This window comes from Capra hircus, chromosome 11 (assembly GCF_001704415.2).
Source record: "Capra hircus breed San Clemente chromosome 11, ASM170441v1, whole genome shotgun sequence".
Taxonomy (NCBI): Eukaryota; Metazoa; Chordata; class Mammalia; order Artiodactyla; family Bovidae; genus Capra; species Capra hircus.
Genome location: NC_030818.1, coordinates 48676333 through 48696092, shown reverse-complemented (window position 1 = coordinate 48696092; position 19760 = coordinate 48676333). Strand labels below are relative to the sequence as shown.

At 49.2% G+C, this 19760-nt stretch overlaps 1 protein-coding gene across 1 annotated transcript in view; it reads left to right on the top strand.

Moving 5' to 3' along the window:
• Window positions 1-12117, top strand: part of ATOH8 (atonal bHLH transcription factor 8) — a 41305-nt gene extending 29188 nt beyond the window's left edge. The window contains exon 3 of the mRNA XM_018055369.1: window positions 11080-12117. Coding sequence (XP_017910858.1) covers window positions 11080-11085 — 6 coding nt within the window. The 3' untranslated portion in view covers window positions 11086-12117. The remainder of the gene's footprint in view (window positions 1-11079) is intronic.

Genomic DNA, 19760 nt, shown 5'->3' with positions numbered 1-19760 from the left:
ACACTCTCCCAGGATGGGAAGCAGATGGGAGGCTGCAGCAGCTGGGGCTCAGGCCTCACCCAGGCCAGCTTGACCTTCGCCCTGTACTGTGGGGTGGGGTGGGATGGGGGCCAAGAAAGATAGACAGGCTGAGGGAGAGAGAGACAGAGGGGCGGTCAAGAGAGAGCTGGCACAGAGACACACAGGCCAAGTATGGAGACAGAAGCAGAGCCTGGCCGCCAGAGAGAGTGGTCTGAAGCCCAAGAAGGCATCGGCATGGTGGGGCCTGGGGTCTCCCTGCCGGTCTCCTGCAGGACCACGGGCTCCCTCCTAGCACTGGCCTGACTCTGGGAGTGCCAGGCCTCCCGTGGTCAGCCACCTTCACTTAGGCCCCAGTAGATGAAGGCTGAGATTTCCTTAGAACCAAGGAGGTAGCAGCTGGGTGGATGGCTTGGGGACTTTCTAGTCCTCTTTGCTGGTGAAGAAGCTGAACCTTATAGGGGCTTAGGGCTCTGCTTTGCTGTGCTGCATCCTAGCGTGTGACCTAGGGCCTCGATTTTCCCATCTGTAAAATGGGCACAACAACAGCCACCTCCCAAGGGCCGTACAACAGCAAAGGAGTGTGGTGGGTTCCAGACGAGGCCTCTGTCAATGGATTCGCTGACTTCTGTCCCCAGGTCTGGGGACACAGGGAGCCGAGGACGACCTGGCCTTCTCTCTCAGGAGCTCATGGTGGCACTGTGTGGGGTGAGTGGGCAGGCGATGGCAGTTGCACCAACCATAACTTGAGCACAGAGGATAGAGGAGAAGTTGGCGTGAAGCTCTTGGAAGCTTCAAAGGGAGACACATGTCCCCAGCCTGCAGTGAGGTGGATCTGGTGCCTCGCTGTCTGAACTGGGGACACAGCGACCAGCAGAGCCCCACCCTCCTGTAGTCTCTGTTTCTGTGGGCAGGAATAACTGGAAGCTAGGCTGTAACCAGGATAGAGGGGGCCTGGGGGACTGCATGGGGATGTCTCAGAGCTGCTCCTGGTACCTGCGTCCCAGCGCCACCTCTAGCATCTTAGCCCAGGAGGGATCCCCTGTGCTTAGCACGGTAACCCTTGTTGTTTCTTACCACCAAGAAAGTTCTTCCGTATGTGCTTGACTGACCCTGAGGTCTGAACGCATCCATTGGCCTCAATCTGAAGGGGCTTATTTATTTATTTAAATATGTATCTATTTATTTGGCTGTGCCGGGTCTCAGTTGAGGCACCAGGATCTTTTATCTTCTTCGCGGCATACAGGACCTTTAGTTGTGACATGTGAACTTTCAGTTGCGGCATATAGAATCCAATTCCCTGACCAGGGATTGAACTCAGGGCCTCTGCCTGGGAGCACTGTGTCTTAGCCACTGGACCACCAGGAAAAGTCCCAGCAGCAAGGAGTTTGGACTGTTGGACCAAGACATGCTCCTGACCTGGCCTCCTTGTATCACAGACAGTCACAGCATCCTACAGCCCAGGGCCCCTGACAATTGAATTCACTCCTCTGGTGAGCAGCTTGGTGGGACAGGGGAAAGGTGACTAGACAGCATTAACCAGCAACAGTGGTTTCAGTGGGCTTTCCTGATAGCTCAGTTGGTAAAAATCCACCTGCAACGCAGGAGACCTAGGTTCGATCCCTGGGTGGGGAAGATTCCCCTGGAGAAGGACATGGCAACCCACTCCAGTATTCTTGCCTGGAAAATCCCACAGACAGAGAAGCCTGGCAGGCTACAGTCCACGGGGTCTCCAAGAGTCGAACACGACTTAGCCACTAAACCACAGGTGGTTTCAGCTTTGCCCTGGGGTTAGATTATAAGCTGCCCCAGGGCAAGGCCTCTAACTCCAGTGCCTGTCACAGAGCTGACACTCAGGAGGAACTCAATAAATCTTTGTTGAGTGAATGAATTTTTCCCCCCAGTTCATGGTCCCTAGGTGGAGTCTTCCAGCTCACAAGGGGCTCTGGCCATCACTTTGCAGCTCTAAGACCTTGAGAGTCCTCCTAGCCAGGACACAGTGTGATCCTTGATTCACACCATGTTCCCGCCCTCAGCAAACAGCAGCCAGCTCCAACTGCTCATAAATTTCCTGCCTGTCACTCGTGGCGCCCGGGCCAGGCGAGGCAGGAGGCGCTGGGGGTGGGCTGAACCATACCTGCTTCCAGTTCCCTGGGAAGCCCAGTCCTCTGCATGTGCCCAGAATAACCTCAGCAGAGCTAGGCCCCTTGGAGATGTGGAAGCAGGTCTGCCAAATGCAAAGATGAATGGGCTGGAATGTTCGAGAAAACACAAACACCCGCTTGCGGTATGGTTTGTGCAAGCTGATTTCACTCCCAAGAAATCTGATACAGGTCTGCCTAAGCACAGGAAAAGTGTGTGGATGTATGGACCTAGAGAGTATCATACTGAGTGAAGTAAGTTAAACAGGGAAAGACAAATATCATATGATATCACTTATAGGTGGAATCCAAAAGTGATACAAGCGAAGTTATTTACAAAACAGAAACAGACTCACAGACATAGAAGGCAAGCTTATGGCTACTAACAGGGAAAACAATGGGAAGGGATAAATTAGGAGTTTGGAATTAACATATACACACTACTGTATGCAATAGATAAATAGTAAGGACATATAGCCTAGGGAACTATATTCAATATCTTGTAGTAATCTACAATGGAAGAGAATCTGAAAAAGAATATATATGTATATATATGTGAATCACTTTGCTGTATACCTGAAATTAATACAACATTGTAAATCAACTGTGGTGGTGGTGATTTAGTCACTAAGTCGTGACCAACTCTTTGCGACCCCACAGACTGTAGCCTGCCAGGCGCCTGTGTGCATAGGATTTCCCAGGCAAGAATGCTGGAGTGGGTTGCCATTTCCTCCTCCAGGGGATTTCCTGATCCATGAATTGAACTTGTGTCTCCAGCTTGGCAGGCGGATTCTTTACCACTGAGCCCCCTTAAGACTTCCCTGGTTGTCCCATGGTTCGGAATCGACCTTGTGATGCAGGAGATATGGGTTCTATCCCTGGTCTGGGAAGATTCCACCTGCCTCAGTGTGACTAAGCCTGGGTGTCACAACCGTAAAGCTTGTGCTTCACAACGACCATAAAGGGAAGCCCGTGCAGCATAGCCAGAGAGCAGCCCATGCAGCAACGAACATCCAGGGCAGCCAAAAATAAAAGAATTAAAATTTAAATGGAAATAGTAAGGAAATAAAAACAAAAATAATTAAAACCTAGAAAAAGGAAAGGAAAAGCGCGTGGAAGAGCAATCACCTATAGCTACCGTGGTTTCTCTGGGTGGGGAGGGGGAGGTGACTTAAATGGTTTTCTTCTGTTTAGTTGTCTGTGTTTTAAGTTTTCTACAATTAACCTGTACTACCTATGCATGTACGGAAGTTTTAATGGTTTTATTGAGATTATAGTTTACCCATTTAAAGCTTACAATCCAATAGATTCTAGGATTTTCATCAAAATGTGGCCATCCACACAACCGATTTAGAGCATTTTCTTTCTTTCCCCCTTTTTTCTTTTAATATTTGGCTGCACTGGCTCTCAGTTGCAGCCCGCTGGATATTCATTGCCGTGTGCTCTGCAGCATGTGGGATCTTTTTTCTTTTTAGTGTGGCCTCAGCATCTTTTCCCATGGATGGAGGAGCCTGGTGAGCTACAGTCCACGGGGTTGCAAAGAGTCGGACACGACTGGGCGACTTCACTTTCACTTTCAGCATCTTTAGTTGTGGCGTGTGGGATCTAGTTCCCTGACCAGGAGTAGAGCTCCCAGGGCCCCCTGCTTTGGCAGTGTGGAGTCTTAACCACTGGACCACCATGGAACCCCCAATTTAGACCATTTTTATCAGCTCCAAAAGAGACCCCTATGCTTTAGCAGTCCCTGTCTCCTTCCCAGTTCTGGGCAACCACAAATCTATAGATTTCCCTGTTATAGACATTTCGTGTGAATGGAATCATATAATACTTGAACATTTGTGTCTGGATCCTTTCACCTAGCATATTGTTTTCAAGGTTTATCCAAGTTCTGTCATGTGTCAGTACTTCATGCCTTTTTATGGCTGAGTAATATTCTTTTGTATGAATATACCACATTTCACTGGTTTGTTCATTATGAATGTGATTTCAGTAATTTAAAAATTGTGCTTATTGAAGCAACTTAGTGCACCCATCATCTTGGGATTCCCGGGTGGTGCTAGTAAGTAAAGAACCCACCTACCGATGCAGGAGACATAGAGACGTGGGTTTGCTCCTGAGTCAGGAAGATGCCCTGGAGAATGGAAGGGCACCCCACTCCAGAATTCTTGCCTGGAGAATCCCATGGACAGAGGAACCTGGCAGGCTATAGTCCATAGGGTTGCAGAGTTGGATATGACTGAAGCATCTGAGCATTCACGCACAGATTTATTGCTTCCTGTTCTGGACGTTTCTGGCCAAGATGGCAGTTGGTTCCTTGTGACTATTTCTGGTTACTTGTTTTGAGACTTTTTAGCCTATGGTACCATTTGATGTTTTCAAACACCAGTGAGTCACCCCAAGGACCCAGCTCTTTGCAGGAATGGGAACTGGTGCTTCAACTGTGGGTCAGACCCTGTTGGGCACATGTGGCTCCCTTGTCCCATTGATTCTTTGCAACTGACCTAAAGGTGGGTACTATTACCGTGCTCATTTTAAAGATGAGTAAACTGAGACTCTTGAGAGATCAACCAGCCTGCGCAGGGCCCCAGGGCCCCAGAGCCTCACTGACTTTCAGGCCAAGATGAAACCTAGCATTCAGCATTTAGAACCAAACACAAAATCCCCTTTTAGCCTATGTATTGGTTTACATAAAAGTGAAAGACAGGGAATTTCCTGGCAGTCCAGTGGTTAGGACTTGGCACTTTCACTGCCAGGGGCTGGGTTCAATCCCTGTTCAGAGAACTAAGATCCCACAAGCCGTGTAGCTCAGCTTTCCCTGCCCCCCCCGCCCACCCCCCAAAGATGAAAGTAAAGGAATGCCTGATAGTGCACATCTCTGAGGCCCTCCTGTTTGTCTTTTTTTTTTTTTTCAGTATTTTTTAAAGATGAATAAATTTGAACAGTTTTTGCTTGCCCTGGGTCTTTGTTTGGGCTTCTTCTAGTTGTGGCAGGTGGGGGCTGCTCCCTAGCTGCCGTGCTCAGGCTTCTCGCTGCAGTGCCTTCCACTGTTGCAGAGCACGGCTCTAGGGCACAGGCTTGATAGCTGGGGTTCACGGGCTTCACTGCTTCGCAGCATGCGCAGTCTTCCCACAGCAGGGATAGAACCCATGTCTCCTACACTGGACATTGGCAGGCGGATTCTTTACCACTGAGTCACCAGGGAAGCCTCATTCTTCTTCTTCTTCTTCTTTTTTTTTTTGTTTCATGTTTCGGCTGCACCATCCAGCCTGTGGAATCTTAGTCCCCCAACCAGGGATTGAACCCACTCCTCCTGCGTTAGAAGCATGGAGTGTTTACTACTGGACTGTCAGGGAAGTCCCTGTCTTTCGTATTTTACTGTTAAAATAACATTTGGAATCTGACTGCTCCTTTAAGGACGAACCATAAAAAAAAGAAAAAAAAAAAAAACTTCAGGATTTCATTACCATTTGATGCCTTTTTCTGCTTAGAAAAGGCTGTATCCAAATTGCTTATCTATAGAAAAAATGTATCATTTGAAAACAGTGAAACATGGTTAAGTAAGTAAAGTGACTGAAAATGCGCTTGAAAGGTAAAACAACTTACAGGCAGAAATAATAAGTTTTAAAAATGCCCCTACAGTGATAAAATTACTCTGAGGAAACCAATCCACTTAAAGCCAGAGACAAACTTAGTAAGCTGAGGAGGTATAATTAGAAATTTAAAAACTGGAAGTGAACAACAGCAGAAAGATGCAATACGGTTCCCGAATTCACAACAGTTACAGGCTCAGTTAGCCAAAATGTCCAATGACACATTTGAAATAGGAAACCTATCTGTGGCACATAATCGCTACATTAAATAAAACGGCAGTGACTGGAAATATTTATTCACGTGGTCAACAAATAGCAAATATTTATTGAGATGCTACTGTGTGTCCAGACTGTTTTAGGCCCTGAGGCTACAACAGCCAACAAAACAGACCACGTCCCTGGCCTTGTGGAGCTGATGTTCCGACCACAAATGAGTGAACAATCAAAAGATGATTTCTGGAACTTCCCTGGCAGTCCAGTGGTTAGGACTCTGCGCTTTCACCTCTGAGGTTGCAGGTTCTATCCTTGCTTGGGGAACTAAGATCCTACAAGCTGTGAGATGTGGCCAAAAAAAAAAAAAAAGATGATTCCTGAATGTGATAAATGCAGCCACTTTGTCACACTGACCAAATCACCTCGATCAGACTCCACACATCAGACCTGCTGCAAGGGACCTGGGAAGGATCTTGTCTAGTCATGTTTAAAGTTTATGATAGTAAGACTTTTTGATGCTTTTGAACTGTATAGTGTTGGAGAAGACTCTTGAGAGTCCCTTGGACAGCCAGGAGGTCAAACCAGTCAATCCTAAAGGACATAAACTCTGAATATTCATTGAAAGGACTGATGCTGAAGCTCCAATACTTTGGCCACCTGATGTGAAGAGCCAGCTCATTGGAAAAGACCTTGATGCTGGGCAAGATTGAGGGCAAGAGAAGGAGTGACAAAGAATGAGATGGTCAGATGGCATCATCGACTCAGTGGACATGAGTCTGAACAAACTCCAGGAGACAGTGAAGGACAGGGAGGCCTGGCGCACTGCAGACCATAGAGTTGCAAAGAGTCAAATGTGACTGAGCAACTGAACAACAACGCTAATGAGAGGCAGAACCTGTATTCAAAGGGCATCTTCTTTGTTGAGGGACCATGTAGGAGGCTCCTCAGGACCACGAAACCCTTGCCCAGCCACACCCAGAGCCTTGGCTGCAGTAGAAACAACCACCCACAAAAAGTCCAGAGCTGGATGGGATGCAAGCTGTGTTTCTCACCTGGAGCAGGATGTGGCCAGGGGTTACGTGAGAATGAGTCTGTGGTGTGGTTGTCACAGTGGAGAGTAAGCGCAACCCTCTCCTCTGTATTTGCAATTATTCTTGCGTGTGTGCATGTGTATACACACCTATACACACACCTTGCCTCTTCTGAAAGGATGGCATAGGTAGGTTTGTCTCCTATCTTTCAGCCACAGCTGATGGGTCCATGGTAAAGAATCTGACTGAGGCTGGACCAATTGCCTGCCTTCATTGGGCGTTTGGGGTGGGGATGTTGAGAGACTGGGTCAATGGGGAGACAAGCAGTAAAGAAGCAGGGCCTGGATGTGGCCGAGTGATGTGGTTGGCAGGCACCTGGAGGGAAGGGCCATAGATTGCCCCTTGAGGTTTGCAAGCTTTCCTGAGACTTTCTTCCAGGCTCCTTGAGATGCCCTTTCATTGTTGTTTAGCTGCTAAGTCATGTCAGACTCTTTGGGACCCAATGGACTTTAGCCCATCAGACTTCTCTGTCCGAGGGATTTCCCAGGCAAGAATACTGGAGTGGGTTGCTGTTTCCTCCTCCAGGGGATCTTCCCAGCCCAAGGATCAAACTCATTGATTTCCTGCATTGGTGGGCAGATTCTTTACCACTGAACCACAGGGAAGCCCCTTGGGTAGCCTTGAATAATGGAAAGATTGGAATGAGTTTCTTCTCACAATCCAGTCACAATCACACAATCAAAAGAAAATGCTGGGTAAATAAAACCAAACACATTTCTTGACTGCAGGATTTTTCAGAGCTTTTAATATGTCCATATATACTGTGACTTTCTCCAGGGGATATTCCTGACCCAGTGATCGAACCTGGGTCTCCTGCATTGCAGGCAGACTCTTTATCAGCTGAGACACCAGGGAAGCCCATACAGTGACTTTCCAAGGTGGGGCCAAGGTCTGTGATGTTTCTAAAACTCATGGGATATGCCTCACCTGGCTATACTCTGCAGAACAACCCTTTGGGGAGTGCTTATCCACGTGCATGGACTTGTACTTGCCATACAGGTGAAGGAATTAAATCATAGAGAGCGAGTGTCAGCTTCCCAAGGTCACACAGCTGGTTAATTGCAGAAAAGGTCCTGGCACCTAAGACTTCCCGTTGTTCCTCCCGCCACGCCCCAGTTGACATAAGACTTCCTTGGATGGATGATGTTATGTGTGGGATTCCTGGTCCCAGGTGGGTGGTGGAAGGCAGGTCCAGTACAGACGCGAGGGAAAGGGTGGGGTTGAGAACTGAAGGTCAGGCCTTGGGCTGGTGGTAGCCATGGCTTCCGTGGAGTCTGAGAGCCCCAGCGATGGCTTGGGGCAGAGCCCAGCTGGGCGGCCGCGCCTTGACAGAGCAGCCAGTGGGCCGGCTCCAGCTGCCCCAGCCTAGCGCGCCTTCTCTGACCACAGGCGGACTGAGCAAGGGAGGAACTTGGGGCCAGTCCTCGGCCGGCCCGCCCAGGCAGCCAGCGCCGGGATGACGCGGCTGTAAATCACCCCGTGGACCACAGACCCAGTGCCATCCCCACGGGTTTCCTTTCCGCTTCTTAATCCTCCTCTTCAGACTCGGTAACAAAAAGCAGATTCCTGCTGGGGCCAGCACGCACCATGGGCTCGGAGAATGTGAGCCCTAACTCACCACATCAAGATGCTCCCTCCTCTCACTTTTCCTTTTACCCCTGTCTTAGCCTCTATTAGCCGGAGGATACTCCCTCCTCCTGGCGGGGCTCCCTCGCCCTCCCTGGACCCCACTTCCAGCCTTGCCCCAGCCTCTGCCTTGGCCGCCTGCCCATCGGCCGCCCAGGCCTGAGGCTTACCGGGGCCTGTGGTTAGCAGCCCCTCCAGCCTCGTGGTTTGGCTCCAGCCCGGCTCTCCAAGCCTCCCTTTCAGCAGGAGTTGCCTTCGTGTGTTAGGATAAACAGCACCGATCAGGGTTCAAATGCTGGTGCTGCCAACTCGTAGGTAGCACTTACCTCTGAGATGGGGGATGTGAGAAGGTTCCCTGGCCGTCGGAGGTGCCTGACAGCTGTTCTGTTCCAAAAATAAGTGCTTAGCTGTTTGTTCAGGGTTGTTGCAAGAAGCAAGAGAGAGGTATTTGGCACTGCTTTGCTAGGGGTTTGCGTGCCCAGTTAAGGGATGGTTGTTCTCCTGAGTGTTCTTAGGTGGACTTGGAGCCCCCGAGAGCCTCCCCACCAGCTCTGATCTCCCTCCAAAGCTAAAGCCCTGGCAGCCCCTATGACCTCTCCCCATCTCCTATCCCTTCCTATAGCGAATCCCTCCCTTTGGTCAGTTTTTTCATGAGCAACACCAAGTTCAGTGGCCAGAGTGAAGCTTCTGAAGGTCAGGACTGCAAGGGACTAAAAGATGGTCTAACCTAAGGGTTTTCCAGTTTGCCCCAAAGCACCTGAGTTCTCAGAGACTTCACCAGGCTCCACGCTGGAAAGAATACTGTAGACTCTGGGTCCCCTTCTCTCTGTGTTCCGCATCCTCTCCTGATTCAAATAGACTGAACCATGCTCATCTGTTTTCTGCATTAGAATTTCAAGGGCAGAATTCATTGCTATTTTATTTCCACTAGATGAAGACACTATCATTTTATAGATAAGAACACTGAGGCCTAGATGGCGGGGGGATGGGCTGCACCTAGAGTCGGCCTCTTGGCTGCTGGTGTAGTATCTTGTCTGAAGGATGTGGGGAGAAGGAGGTGAGGATGCCATTCCTGTGGGCAGGGGCAGGGCTGACTCTAACATTCCTTGGAGGTGTGACCTGGGGATTGTAGGTCACACCTGGGTATTAGGACCAGGGATCCCTGGGCTTCTTCTACGTGCTACACCCCCTCCCATCCCCCAAACCAACTAAATCAGCATGTGTGCTAAGTCGATTCAATCTTGTCCTACGCTCTGTGACCCCACGGACTGTAGCCCACCAAGCTCCTCTGTCCATGGAATTCTCTAGGCAAGAATACTGGAGTGGGTTGCCATGCCCTCCTCCAGGGGATCTTCCCGACCCAGGGATCAAACCTATGTCTCCTGTGTCTCCTGCATTGGCAGGCGGGTTCTTTACCACTAGCACCACCTGGGAAGCCCAGCTCAATCAGCAGTGGCTCTGAAATGCGGTGGGGGTAGGGTGGGGAGTAAGGGGACACTGTGGGCTCTCGTGGCAGCCAGTCCTGGGTCCCAAATGTTGGCTCCATCCCTTACTGAGCCCTTCAAGATGCAGTCCCTGCCTGAGCCATATGGGTCGTTCCTGGGGCAGCCGTGAGGGTAAGTAAGAGCAGATGCTACCAGTGAGGCACCCGGCGCAGGCTGGCCTTCTGGGCTTAGGACCAGTGTGTGTGATGGGGGTGCTTCCGACCATTGGTTGTTGCTTTTTTAAAAAAAAAATTTGTTTATTTGGCTGTGCCAGGTCTCGGTTGCAGCCCATGGGACCTTTAGTTGTGGCATGTGGGATCCAGCTCCCTGATCAGGGATGGAACCTGGGCCCCTTGCATTGGGAGCAAGGAGTCTCAGCCACTGGACCACCAGGACGTCCCTGTTGGTTGTTTCTTTTTGTTTGTTGAGGTATAGTTGATTTAAAATACTATATTATTTTCAGTTGTATAATATAGTGAATCAGAATTTTTATAGATTTTATTCAATTTAAAGTTATTATAAAATATTGGCTCTATTTCCCGCACCATACAATATATCCTTTTAGCTTGGCTATTTTATTTTATTTTTTGTTTGTTTCTTAGCTTTTTTTTTTGTATTAGAGTGTGTTTGATTCGGGGGCTTCCCTGGTGGCTCAGCTGGTGAAGAATCTGCCTGCAGTGCAGGAGACTGCCTCTTGTTTTAGTTCCAGGTGTGCGGCAAAGTGATTAGTTACACATACACACATACCTATTCTTTTTCAGACTCGTTTTCCATATAGCTTATTGCAGAGTATTGAGTCGAGTTCCCTGTGCTCTACAGTAGGTCCTTGTTGATTATCTATTTTATATATGGTAGCGTATATGTTAATCCTGTCCTCCTAATTTATCCCTTGCCTCCCACTGGCTGTTTCTTTCAGGAGTGACTAGCCATGGGCTCGCCCGAGGATGCTGCTGTGGGCCCTCTTTCCAAGTCAAGCTTGAGGAGAAGGTGAGCTTGCCAAGTCCAGCCTCGTCTTCCTCTCTAAGATGCCACCGGATGCTCAGACCACCGCCTCTCAGGACAAGAGCTAGCCTGCCTCCCTCTCACCCTCTCCCACACCCCCACCCCCAGCCACTCTACGGTGACTTTGCACTTTGCTCTCTGCCTGCTGGGGTGGGGAGAGCAAAGCCTTCACCTTGCCCGGGCCTGAGGCCCACCGTCCTTCTGGCTGCAGAAATTCATTGCCAAAGATTCAACAGGGACACTGAACAAACTGGGGGTGAGAGGACCCCACGGTGAAAAGCCACACTGTGGCTCTGTGACCTTTGCTCCTCATGTTGCCCGGGTCCCATCTCAGGCCAAAGACACATCAACATTTCCGCTAGGAACTCATGGAAGAGGTGGACGTTTGGTGACTTCAGACTTGACCTGGAACTGTCTTTCTCCACTGGGCCCTGAGTTGGCTGGACCCAAGATAAACCTTCTAGGGGTTGTGAGAGGGAGGCTGGGGGCGCCTGTGGGGAGTGGGATCTGAGATCCCGGCCCTCTCTCCCTCCCACTGGCTGCCCAGGCCTCTGACCTTGATTTTCCATGTTCCCTGGGTCCAGGCTCCTTCTTGGGCCCTCAGCATCATGAGAAGTGAGTGTATAGGGGGAGCAGCACCCGTACCCCACCCCCGGGACCTGCCTCGAGGTGACCTGCCCCCAGCTGGCCTGGCCAGCACTCCTTGCCAGGGGCCCACCCTCCTGACAGGACACACAAGATGGTGCCCTGCCTGGAGCCCAGTGGTCTGTGACGGCTGTGCAGGGGGCAGAGGGGAGAAAGGGACCAGGGGAATGGGCCAGTAATGGGGGGAGGAAGGCATGTTCAAAGCCAAGGCCTGTTCTTTCCTTGTGCTCACAAGGCCAAAGCTGTTCACATCTGTGCTCAACCATCTGCTTCAAATTGAAGTAAAAGCCCCAATGTGTAAAGAAAACACTTGCTTGTGTTGATGGACTCTGTGGGTGACCAGGACTTTGGCCGGTCAGTCAGAGGGAGGAGAGAGGTTGAGAGTCCTTCAGAAATAAACAGTGTGTGAAAGTGTGTGTGTGTGTGTGTGTGTGCGTATGTGTAACGGGGTGGGGTGGGGCTTTCGTCATGGCCTTGGCCTAGACCAGTGACCAGGAGGCCAGGTCAGGAACACGTGAGGAGCTTTCTCTGTTTGTACCTCATTTACTCCATACTGTGAGTTTATAAGGTGGAGACTGAATTTTTCATCCTGTTGTACAGACGAGGAACCTGAATACAGAAGGAGACAGGGCAGGTCAGTGACAAAGCCAGGTCTCACACGGTGGCCTCACTCCAAAGCCTGGGCTCTTAACACCTTTCCAGCCCCGTAAGCCAGTTCCTGCCCAGGGTCTTGGCGTGGCTTTGTCCCATCCGTGCGCTGCAGTGGGCCTTGATTGGGGCAGTAACAGCCCAGCAGGGGTGGTTGGGTTGTGGTTTAGTCGCTCAGACGTGTCCAGTTCTTGTGACCCCATGGGCTCTAGCTCACCAGGCTCCTCTCTCCATGGAACTGCTCCTCTCTCTCTTGCTCCTCTCTCCAGGCAAGAATACTGGAGTGGGTTGCCATTTCCTTCTCCCGGGAACTTCCCAACTCAGGGATCGAACTCTGGTCTCCTGGGCTGCAGGTGGTCTCCCGTGCTGCAGGTGGTCTCCCACATTGCAGGTGGATTGGATTCTTTACCAACTGAGTCACCAGGGCAGCCCTCGTGGGGGTGGGGGAGACGTAATAAGAAAAGAACTCTGGAAGGAATGTCAGGGTGGAGGGCTGTAGGAGGGGCAGAGGTCTTGAAGGATGAATAGGAGTTTTCCGAGCAGAGGAATGGAAGAAGAACTTTCTATGCAGAGAGTCTTCAGCCCTCAAAAGAGGTTAGAATCACCTAAGGAGGTTATTAAATATTGACATAAAGTGTTAATGCCAAAGTTCCATCTTCAGAAATTCTGCTATATTGGTCTGGGCACTTGGGACTTTTAAAAGCTCCCCAAGTGATTCCAATGTGCAGGCAAGGTTGAGAGTTACTGGATTAAGTGGGGTTAGATCACTGACAAAAAAAGTGATTTAGAATCGCTGATGTGGAATACAGGCTGTGCTAAAAGTGTGGACATATGTGTGTGTGTGTGTGTGTGTGTGTACAAATAGATAAGCAAATAATTGTGATACCATCAGATGACTGTATGAATGTATACACACATATGAGTGACAAGAAGTTCCACGTTTTTCTTTTCTAGCTTCTCTCTCAATATAGCAGCTTTGATTCTTTTGCACACACACACACACACACACACACACACACACACTCCTTCTTGAACGCACATGTATGCCCAGATATCCACCGTGTACATCCCCAGGGAAGAAAAATCCATTTCCCATGGATTCACATCTCATTGGCAGCCTTCTCAACAGTTTGTGTAAATGACCGTGCGAGAAGACCCTCACCAAAATAAAAGTGATAAAGAGCCGCCTTCTTGGAGCCTTGAGAGCACTTGTCCTGTTTCAGCTGAGAGTGTGGTCACAGGGCCCCTGCAGATTCATTTACACACATACCCTCCGTGCTCCGTTGTTTGCTCTGGGTCCTGGCTCCACACACCAGGGGTGGCTCAGTCACAGAGGGCTTGTACCCATGTAGGAGGCCATGTGTGTATGCACCATGTCCACATGTGTACCTCTGGTTCATGATTGGTTCCTGCAGCACGCGTGCTTCTTGCTCTCCAAAGGGCAAAACCACAAAGAAGAGCTCTGGAAGTCGGAGATTCCCCCCAAGCTCAAGGCTGAGCGTCATCAGGCTCTTCAAAAACAACAGGCTGCGTGCTCCTTCTTGGTTCCCCTCAGGCGGTCCCAGAAGAGAGGTGTAAGTTCTGGGGAAGGGTTCCACAAGTCCCCGGGCCACTTTCTGGGGTCATAGCATGGCCAGGGCCCCTGTGGATTCCATCTCCCCACACCGTCCTTCCTCCCATCCCCATGGCCCACCACGTGGTCCTGGACCTCCCCAAATCCCGGCCACTTTATGTCCCATTTCTTTTCCTGATTAACCCTCCCACTCATCTCCCCTTCCTCACAAGTCAGTGAGATGCAAGAGCTAGTAGGTCCCAGGGGCAGGGAACTGGGTAGCAGAGCTATGAGCAGGGACTGCCTAGGCAGCAAAGGTGCAGACAGGGCTCCTTTGTGCCCAAGATACGGGGCAGAGAGTTGGGTACTGCTAACTGGGCTGAGCTGGGGCTGTACTGGGGCTTCCCTGGTGGCTCAGACAGTAAAGAATCTGCCTCCAATGCGACAGACCTGCATTTGATCCCTGGGTCAGGCAGATCCCCTGGAGAATGGAATGGCAGCCCACTCTGGTATTTTTGCTCAGAGAATCCCATGGACAGAGAAGCCTGGTAGGATACACTCCATGGGGTCACAAAGAGTGACTTTGTGTCCACTCAGTCAGACACAACTGAGTGGCTAACACACAACAACACAAGGGCTGTACTGGGTGGGGGAGGGTCAGTCGGGGGCCCACTAGGGAGCTAGAGCAAGGGTTACATTTGCCTCCCACCTTGCACTTGGCTTCCTGAGCTACAAAGTGGCTATTGCCAGCAGCCCAAGTGACAAATAACCTAGCCCTCTGGAAGCAAGACTCTGATGTCTCCAAGTGTGTCTTTCAGCAGATTCATGTAGCCACTCTCCTTACTCTCTGCCACCTGCAGGGATGCTTGCTGGTTTCAGGCTCTAGGAGGAGAGGGAGGCTGGACGGGGCCCCACCTGAGCGAGGTGGGGAGGGCCAGGAGCGGCTGGCTTCGCCCTTTGCCCCCAGGATCCTACCTTCTCACAGTCTCCTCTGGCCTCCTGGACCCCAGACAAGCTGTGTGTCTGCCTCCCTGAAGCCAGGGACCCCAGGGAACCTGGCTTAATAAATAACGACTTTGTTTTGCAAATATTTGGGCACGTGTCTAATCTCCAGATGACACTGTGAATTCCTAGAGGGCAGAGATTAGGTCAATCACATCTCCAAATCCTTGAAAAGGCTTTGTACAATGTGTATATCGGTTTCTTTGTTGAATGAATGGATAAAATATGAAAAATATGGTAATTCACGCATTTATTTTCTTCCTCCCACAAATAACTACCAAGCAGCTAATTTGTTAAGACCCGAGAAAACAGGGCGCAGGCCTTTACCAAGGACTCAAAGAAGCTCAGGAAGCTTCCCTGGTGGCTCAGATGGTAAGGAATCTGCTGCAGTGCAGGAGACCCCGGTTCAATCCCTAGGTTGGCCCTGGAGAAGGAAATGGCAACACATTCCACTATTCTTGCCTGGGAAATTCCATGGACAGAGGAGCCTAGGGGGCTACAGTCCATGGAGTAGCAAAGAGCAGGACTCGACTGAACGACTAACACTTTCACTTTTAAAGAGGCTCAAAGGGAGAAGCTCCAGAGCAGAGGGGAGCCTAGGCTTGAGGCTTTTTACTCTTTCTGTGGCTGAGCCTTTGCGCACTCCTGCAAAGAGGAGAGCTTCATAGCACTGTGCTTGGTCTGCAGGAGGGGCTAAATAAACGTTTATCAAGGTGTGTGGATGAATGAATGAATGCAGCCCCACCCCCACACCCCTCCTCAGATATCACTAATCAGCTGTGGCTCTTTGTCTGGTGGGGGGGTCTGAAGCTGTCCGAGTTCAAGACAGTGCTCCAGGCAGTCACTATTAATCCATTGAAGAGATGTGGTTTCTTGGTCATCCCAGTCTTAGGGCCATTCTGGGGTAAACTATGGGTGGGAACCCCTCAGGCCAGCCTCCTGGGGTACCATTGGGATGACATGATGGAGGATATGTTAGGAGGTTGCCTTGCTTATGTCCAGGGGGCTATGTGGCCACTCCATGACTGGCCTCCTCTCTCTGATCTGTTCCTTGCTGACCCTTACTCCACTACTGCTAACTGGAGGTGTGTTGCTAAAGTTCCTCCCCTGGGCCCGTCACCTCTAGGCAAAGTCCAGTCTCCTTAGCGGCCCATGGGATTTGTCACAGATGGTCCCATCCCCTCCTCCGGTGACTCCAGTGTCTCCCTAGACTCAGTGACACCTAGTTTGGTCATCTGGGGATGTGGCTGAATCCCATCCCCAGGTGTTAACAGCCCCTCTTTCACAGCCATGCCTCAGTGCCCTTTCTTCTGGCTGCCCCCAAAACACGATTCTTTCTGGACACTGCTGTTCACTGCTGTGGAAACTGTTCCTTTTTGTTTGTTTGTTTTGGCCGTACCTTGCAGCATGCAGGACCTTAGTTCCCCAACCACGGATTGAACTCATGCTTCCTGAAGTGGAAATGCAGTTTTAACCACTGAACAGCTGGGGAAGTCCCAGAGACAGTTCCTTTTTAATCTAACTTTCTTCTGTATCTAATCCATCAAGACCCCTGATTCTCCAGAGGGAAGTCTAATTCTCTCAACTCCAGAACCTGGGAAAAGTTTTCAATTAGCAATAATCGCGCCTCGGATAAACCTCATTGGCTACGATACTGCCACTGCGCAAAGCTCAACTCCAGAACCTGGGCAGACAGAGAGGCCCTGCTTAACCCCACAGCAATGGCCTGGGTTCACGTCCCCCCATCCTAAGGCTCATCTTTTCCTGTTCATATGTAAATCAGAACACTGCTTTGCTCCATCTATATTGGGAAGCCCACTATTGCTCCAGATCTCTGAGGATTCTCAAAGGGCTTACATCCCCATGGTTATCTCTTGAGAGTTGACAGTTACCTTTGTTAGTTGCCCCGTTGTGTCCAACTCTTTGTGACCCCCACGGATTGTAGCCTGCCAGGCTCCTCTGTCTGTGGAATTCTCCAGGCAAGAATACTGGAGTGGGTAGCCGTGTCCTTCTCCAGGGGATCTTCCCAGGAATTGAACCCACGTCTCCTGCATTGCAGGCAGATTCTTCACCAACTGAGCCACTAGGGAAACCCATGGTTCTGTCTCTCCAATCTAATTCTCTCTCTCTCAATCGCTTCCTGTGGCTGATCCCTTCTCTCTTCTCTGCTTCAGTTTAAGGAACACAGGCACTTTCCCTTGATCTCCCCAAAACATCACTCACACAAGGCAGTTGTGTATAGAGGAATTATTAATATTTTTCTCTCTCCTGATGATTTTTTTAAAAATGTTTACACTCCCAGAAAACCAAACAAGACCTTGCCTATTTCTCCCCAATTTCTTTAGCTGATTGCATGTATTTTTGACAGGTTCATCATGTTTCCAGCAGTTATAAATATTTTCCCCTCTGGCTTCTCTCTCTGACACCACATTTCTGCTCTGTGACTCACTGAAGTTGTCCCACAACTGGGGCTTGAATCCTGTCTTTTTTCTTCAATTTAACATCTCCCTACCCGACCCCAGGTCACCACCAAATCCCAGCCTGAAAACAGGAGGCTATAAAATACGATGCCCAGTGGAAAGGTCATAAGCAGATACGACAGCTGGCTGGGGCTCGCACCCACACTCAGCTGAGCAGGCATCCAGGTCTTGCCCCTGGGAGAAGAGATGCAGGGCCTAGAGCAGCCACATTCCTCTCCCTAGGCTCTCCTAAAACCGAGGCTTGTCCAGAGGCAGCTGACTGGCAACACTGCGGGGAGGAAGCGACAGGACAGAGCCTGCCCCTGCCCCAAGAGGCAAGTGGAGCCCTGAATTTAGCCGGGTGCCAAGGCTATACCCCAAACCACCTTCAAAGACATCTGGTCCACAGACAACATGCATTCCTCCTCTGGGATTTCATTTCCACCACCAGAAGTTTCTAGAATTTTCCTCTTGCATGCACACATATGCATGCAACTCACACCCTTTTTTTTTTTTTTTTTTAAGTTTAAATAAAGAACTTAAAATCCTTCCAAGTCCCAGGAAATAAATCACTGTTTTTGGAGAAAATAGAAGAAAGTTTGGTACACATTGGGATAGCTATGTTGACCTTTATTTTCTAAATAAAAATCAGGGTAAGGGGTTTAACAAAAATTTTAGTGCCTCTTCCAGGTGTGAGAGGCAGCCAAGGAAGTCAAATGCTGTAATGTGGGTCAGCCCCAAGATGAACAGGACTAGGATTTTTAAGAACAAAGAGTTCAGTGATCCTCTCCACTGGGAACTGTAGCTAATATTTTGCCATCATAAAGGCTCTGAAAAGTCCTGTGAGGTCCCATTAAAAAAAAAAAATTTTTTTTTTTTTTTTTTGGCTCTACTGAGTCTTTGGTGCTGTGCAGGCTTGCAGTGAGTGGGGGCTACTCTTCAGTTGTGCATGGGCATCTCATTGTGGTGGCTTCTCTTGTTGGGAGCACGGGTTCTAGGGCATGCAGGCTTTAGTAGTTTCGGCGTGTGGGCTCAGTAGTTGCAGCTCCCAGGCTTGGTAGTTGTGGCCCATCGGCTTAGTTGCTCTGTGGCATGTGGGATCTTCCTGGACCAGGGATCAAACACATGTCTCTGTTGGCAGGTGAATTCTTTACCACTGAGCCACCAGGGAGTCCTAAGTTTATTTTTGTCGAATGAAATATTCTTTAAATTCTATAGCACATTACAATTTTCACAAATTTTACATACATGATTTCATATAATCCCATAAGAACCCATTAAAAAATAATTCAATTTAATTTTTATTTAAAAATAAATAAAAATTTAAGTTTAAAATGTTTTTAATTTAAAAGTTTAATCCCCAACCCGTATATTACCCTTCCATTTATTTTTTTTTTTTCTTTTTTGGCGCCTGCATTTAAATTTGAGAACTCAATGTCTCCCAAACTTGTTTGAGCACTACATTAAAAAAAAAATTATTGCCATAAAATGTGTATAACATAATATTTATCATTTAAATCATTTGAAGTGCCCTAAATAAGATATGATGTTGTGAAACTGTAACCACTAACTGTATTGAAGATTTTTTCATCATCCCTAAGGAAAACTCTGTACCCATTAAATAATAACTTCCCTCTTCCCACCTCCTCCAACCCCCACCCCTCATAACTTCTATCCTACTTTCTATCTCTATAAATTTGCCTATTCCAGGTACCTCATTTAAGTGGAATACAATATTTGTCCTTTCTGGTTGGGCCTATTTCAATAAACATAATTTTTCAAAGTCTGTCCATATTGGGACTTCCCTAGTAGTCCAATGGCTGAGACTTCGCTCGCTCCCAATGCAGGGGACCCGGATTTGATCCCTGATTAAGGAATTAGATCCCGCATGCCACAGTGAAGATGAAAGATCCTACATGTTACATCTAAGACCTGGTGCAGTCAAATAAATAAAAATAAATATTTAAAAACAGATCTAGCCATTTTGAGCACGTTCCTCTTTATGGCTGTATAATGTTCCACTGTACATGTATTTGTTTCTCCGTTCATCTGCTGATAGAGAGCATTTATTCTTTATTTCATTCCCCTCCACGGGACGAGCTTCCCCCTGCTCTGCCCCCAGTGGCTCAGTGGTAAAGAACCTGCCAGCCATGCAGGAGACACGGGAGATGCAGGTTCAATCCTTGGATTGAGAAGATCCCCTGGAGAAGGAAATGGCAACCCACTCCAGTGTTCTTGCCTGGGAAATCCCATGAACAGAGGAGCCTGGCGGGCTACTGCCCACGGGTT